The sequence below is a fragment of the Trichomycterus rosablanca genome, chromosome 11 (assembly GCF_030014385.1).
Source record: "Trichomycterus rosablanca isolate fTriRos1 chromosome 11, fTriRos1.hap1, whole genome shotgun sequence".
NCBI classification, from domain to species: Eukaryota; Metazoa; Chordata; class Actinopteri; order Siluriformes; family Trichomycteridae; genus Trichomycterus; species Trichomycterus rosablanca.
In genome coordinates, this window is record NC_085998.1 from 36,053,883 (window position 1) to 36,059,882 (window position 6,000).

At 41.0% G+C, this 6,000-nt stretch overlaps 1 protein-coding gene across 2 annotated transcripts in view; it reads left to right on the top strand.

Moving 5' to 3' along the window:
• Positions 1-3,035, top strand: part of LOC134323335 (voltage-dependent calcium channel subunit alpha-2/delta-1) — a 123,844-nt gene extending 120,809 nt beyond the window's left edge. For both annotated transcript variants that reach the window (XM_063004832.1, XM_063004833.1), the window contains 3 exons: positions 237-349; positions 2,497-2,579; positions 2,922-3,035. In XM_063004832.1, the coding sequence (XP_062860902.1) occupies positions 237-349; positions 2,497-2,579; positions 2,922-3,035 (310 nt within the window). The remainder of the gene's footprint in view (positions 1-236; positions 350-2,496; positions 2,580-2,921) is intronic.
• The last annotated feature ends 2,965 nt before the right edge of the window (positions 3,036-6,000 follow it).

A 6,000-nucleotide genomic window follows, 5' to 3' on the forward strand; every position in this document is an offset into this window, starting at 1 on the left:
GATTCAGATCATTCAACACATCCATGCTTTATTTTATCCACAACTGTAAAATACAAATCCCATTATATTGAACCTTTACGGTCTATGCCACATGCTAGGGAAATGTTTTAAATAAATAGCTTTCCTAGTCAAACTGATATAAATTGCCTGTTATGACCTGCATATTACGTTACAAAAGGTTGGACAAATTTTGAAGGTTTTTATTAAGCTTTAAATGTTTTTGTTGTTTTTTCCAGGATGTACCGTGCGGAAAAGCTGCCCAGCACTAACCTGGTGTTTCTGATTACCGATGCCAAGAGCACCTGCCTCTCCTGTGACACCAAGCCACTGAGACAGGCTGAGCAGCCCTGTATCCTTTTGTAAAACCCAATAAACACTGAGACCCTGAAAGGCATGAAACATGACGTTTATAGCTACCTTCAGAGCAGCCTGTTAATGGGCAAATATACTTTATATGTTTTTTACACTCCTCGATGTTTTTACACGCCACCATAATTAGGAATAATTGATAAATGTTTAAAAGAACTGAGCACCCTTGATGATCTGTAGAGATTCTGTATTGAGAAGTGCCTCTATGTTCCTTTTTAAGCCTTTTTCTGCAATACTTTGGATGCATTTAGGACATTGGCTTCCTCAGTGTTTATGTTTTGACTTCTTCTGTTGCCAAAATAGAAGCATATTGTTGTAGATTCTTAGACGTGGTAACAATGAAGTGCCATCTCGTGCAAACCTGATACTGGGATTCGATGATAATTTTTTGGCCCACTAGCTATTTTCCTCTGTGTGTGTGGGAGCAAAAACACTTGTGGAAAAAATAGCTTGCCATGTTTAAAATAAGAAGTGTTGTGGGCATGATCCCAAGAACACCACACCCACAGTGACATATGGAGGAACTCTCATCATGATATGGATGCTGCTTCGCTTCACAGAACTGAGACAGCACACATTATAGATAAATAAACCATGTACCCAAACATATTGGAGGAGAATTTTATCAGCCAAGAAACTGAAACTAAAACTACTCCAAATGTAAAACCTTAAACTTAAACAAACTGCTTACAAAAACAAGATGAAAGTAAATGATTGATTTAGCCACATTTTTAAATTTACATAGTTTTTTTACCTTTTATAAATGATGGGGCGTTTGGGTGGTGCATCGGTGAAGTACTAGCCAAACACTGTCAAGATCTTGAGCTCTTGAGTTTGAATCTCAGCTCTGCCATTGGCCGCCAGGCACTGACACAGACACATGATTGATTGTGTGTCTGTAGGAGGAGGAACAATTAACCAAGAAAAATTGTAAATTATAAATGTATTAAAGGCCTTGGAACAATGTACTTCTGTATTGATTTTCTGGTGTCTTAATACACCGATCAGCCATAACATTAAAACCACCTCCTTGTTTCTACACTCACTGTCCATTTTATCAGCTCCACTTACCATATAAAAGCATTTGAAGTTCTACAATTATTGACTGTAGTCCATCTGTTTCTCTACATACCTTTTTAGCCTGCTTTCACCCTGTTCTTCAGTGGTCAGGACGCCGACAGGACCACCACAGAGCAGGTATTATTTGGGTGGTGGATCGCTCTCAGCACTGCAGTGACACTGACATGGTGGTGGTGTGTTAGTGTGTGTTGTGCTGGTATGAGTGGATCAGACACAGCAGCGCTGCTGGAGTTTTTAAATACCGTGTCCACTCACTGTCCACTCTGTTAGACACTCCTACCTAGTTGGTCCACCTTGTAGATGTAAAGTCAGAGACGATCGCTCATATATTGCTGCTGTTTGAGTTGATCATCTTCTAGACCTTCATCAGTGGTCACAGGACGCTGCCCACAGTGCGCTGTTGGCTGGATATTTTTGGTTGGTGGACTATTGTCAGTCCAGCAGTGACAGTGAGGGGTTTAAAAACCCCATAATTGCTGCTGTGTCTTATCCACTCCAGCACAACACACACTAACACACCACCACCATGTCAGTGTCACTGCAGTGCAGAGAATGATCCACCACCTTAATGTAATGTAATGCAATCGGGTAATTGGATACAACTACATTGGGAGGAATATTGGGGAAAAAGCATTTGTTAGATCATGTAAAATATTGCTTACATGACTTAAATGTGGTGAATTAGAGCAGAAAAAACACTGCACCCCAACTGGAAACTTGGAGCATTGTATTTTATACAATCAACATCATCAATATCTTTCATTCCAATGTCCCAAACTGGATACTCTCAGTTTCCCATGCCATGTGCCATGCCATCTTTATTTCTCTCTTACGTCATTTATGTCTGCATCTCGGCTAGACAGTTGGTGTCACCGTTGCAAAAGAAAATAGGCCGTACCCCACTGAGCCCTCCATAACCCAAAAACAGCCAACTCAATTCTCAGTTGGACAGATAGTATTTTTCCAGTTTATAAGGACATGTAGATCCAAGCCAACATCCACCAAAGTTACTATCTCCTTTTATTTGTCCTGATGTTTTCAAATCAGCTACTGGTCCAGACCCCTGTATACTGGCACAGAACCCTCGCTACAGGAAAGGCCCAGACATCTGCTTCGACAACAACGATAAGGTAAGTTAATCACACGCCACAAACCAGAAAAAAAGTCATGGTTTTCTATTATTGGTTAATTGGTTTAGATTATTTATTTATTTTATTAATATATGTATTATTTTACCTTGCACACAGTGTTTTGTGATGGGCTCTGGATCAACCAAATATGTAAAAAATAATATAAGAATATAATAACATCAGTCATCACACACTCGGTCATCAATTGCTCACACCTAGGGACATTTACATTAACCAGTTGAGGCTCACACCAAGATGCCCAGAACCCTGAATTTGTTGTTTTAAATACTCATTGTTTATTAGCTTTAATATCTTTAGTAAGATTTTCTGTATTGACTGTAGGAGGACGCCTCTGACTGTGGCCGTGGCTGTGGTCTGACCCCCTGTCTCGGACCGATGCTGGCTCTTCAGCTGCTTCTGTTCTGGCTGATTACTGGCACAGGATGCTGGTCTTGACAAGTACCACTTACTGACCACCGCTCATTCACAGACTGATAATACCTATACAATTGAATTCTTTGCTTCTGTTCATCAAAAAAGTCATCTGACTTGGATGCAGTCATTACTGAAGATAAACATTCCTGATTACAGTTTCACAGACTGTCAAAAGCACATTCTGATGCTGTTCAAGTACACACAGTGTCGCCAAGTAAACAGGGTCTGTTAGACATGCCCGGGACCCATCTACTTTACAGTAGGTTCTCTAGACCACGAGATAAGACTATTGTTCAACAAGGGAGGGAAAGATGTATTTATTGATTTATTTTAATTTCTTTGTGGAGCCATTACATTTTTATTTTTTCCCGTGTTGGTACTGATCCTGAAGCCAGTGCTTGTTTAAAAATCTGATAAACCTTTTCAGGAATGAGAATACATTTCTAGTAGTTAAACCATTATGTATTAATATACATGAGTTTTCCAATCAGGAATTATCATTTCACTTGCTTCTGTGTGTATAATAGTTACCTACCTGAGTGCATTAATACTACTGTAGTTGTGGAGAAGACAATGCAGTCAGCAGCTAAAATGTTGAGTTTTGGACCAAAATCACTATTAAAATGCCTTTTAAGTATAGAAACAAACCGTATCACTACTGCTGGGTCATTCCAGTACTTCCCACTTTGATTTTACCTATTAAGGGAATTGGAATCCCTATATATACAGTATATACAGTGTATCACAAAAGTGAGTACACCCCTCACATTTCTGCAGATATTTAAGTATATCTTTTCATGGGACAACACTGACAAAATGACACTTTGACACAATGAAAAGTAGTCTGTGTGCAGCTTATATAACAGTGTAAATTTATTCTTCCCTCAAAATAACTCAATATACAGCCATTAATGTCTAAACCACCGGCAACAAAAGTGAGTACACCCCTAAGAGACTACACCCCTAAATGTCCAAATTGAGCACTGCTTGTCATTTTCCCTGCAAAATGTCATGTGACTCGTTAGTGTTACTAGGTCTCAGGTGTGCATAGGGAGCAGGTGTGTTCAATTTAGTAGTACAGCTCTCACACTCTCTCATACTGGTCACTGAAAGTTCCAACATGGCACCTCATGGCAAAGAACTCTCTGAGGATCTTAAAAGACAAATTGTTGCGCTACATGAAGATGGCCAAGGCTACAAGAAGATTGCCAACACCCTGAAACTGAGCTGCAGCACAGTGGCCAAGATCATCCAGCGTTTTAAAAGAGCAGGGTCCACTCAGAACAGACCTCGCGTTGGTCGTCCAAAGAAGCTGAGTGCACGTGCTCAGCGTCACATCCAACTGCTGTCTTTGAAAGATAGGCGCAGGAGTGCTGTCAGCATTGCTGCAGAGATTGAAAAGGTGCGGGGTCAGCCTGTCAGTGCTCAGACCATACGCCGCACACTACATCAAATTGGTCTGCATGGCTGTCACCCCAGAAGGAAGCCTCTTCTGAAGTCTCTACACAAGAAAGCCCACAAACAGTTTGCTGAAGACATGTCAACAAAGGACATGGATTACTGGAACCATGTCCTATGGTCTGATGAGACCAAGATTAATTTGTTTGGTTCAGATGGTCTCAAGCATGTGTGGCGGCAATCAGGTGAGGAATACAAAGATAAGTGTGTCATGCCTACAGTCAAGCATGGTGGTGGGAATGCCATGGTCTGGGGCTGCATGAGTGCAGCAGGTGTTGGGGAGTTACATTTCATTGAGGGACACATGAACTCCAATATGTACTGTGAAATACTGAAGCAGAGCATGATCCCCTCCCTGCGGAAACTGGGTCGCAGGGCAGTGTTCCAGCATGATAATGACCCCAAACACACCTCTAAGACGACCACTGCTTTATTGAAGAGGCTGAGGGTAAAGGTGATGGACTGGCCAAGCATGTCTCCAGACCTAAACCCAATAGAACATCTTTGGGGCATCCTCAAGCGGAAGGTGGAGGAGCGCAAAGTCTCGAATATCCGCCAGCTCCGTGATGTCGTCATGGAGGAGTGGAAAAGCATTCCAGTGGCAACCTGTGAAGCTCTGGTAAACTCCATGCCCAGGAGAGTTAAGGCAGTTCTGGGAAATAATGGTGGCCACACAAAATATTGACACTTCAGGAACTTTCACTAAGGGGTGTACTCACTTTTGTTGTCGGTGGTTTAGACATTAATGGCTGTATATTGAGTTATTTTGAGGGAAGAATAAATTTACACTGTTATATAAGCTGCACACAGACTACTTTTCATTGTGTCAAAGTGTTATTTTGTCAGTGTTGTCCCATGAAAAGATATACTTAAATATCTGCAGAAATGTGAGTGGTGTACTCACTTTTGTGATACACTGTATATATACACTGATCAGCCATAACATTAAAACCACCTCCTTGTTTCTACACTCACTGTCCATTTTATAAGCTCCACTTACCCTACAGAAGCACTTTGTAGTTCTACAATTACTGACTGTAGTCCATCTATTTCTCTACATACTTTGTTAACCTCCTTTCATGCTGTTCTTCAATGGTCAGGACCCCCACAGGACCACGACAGAGCAGGTATTATTTGGGCGGTGGATCATTCTCAGCACTGCAGTAAGACTGACATGGTGGTGGTGTGTTAGTGTGTGTTGTGCTGGTATGAGTGGATCAGACACAGCAGCACTGCTGAAGTTTTTAAATACCGTGTCCACTCACTGTCCACTCTATTAGACACTCCTACCTTGTAGATGTAAAGTCAGAGACATTCGCTCATCTATTGCTGCTGTTTATATATATATATATATATATATATATATACCAAGCTAGAGATTTGTCCGCCTCTTATAATTTTACTTCTGATGTCTAAACATATCACAACGAGATCGCCAACGAACCAGACAATAATTGTGTAGGACAATGATTTTAAGTAGAAGACTTGATATAATAGCGAGTTTGTCCTGATTTTGTGTCTGACTATA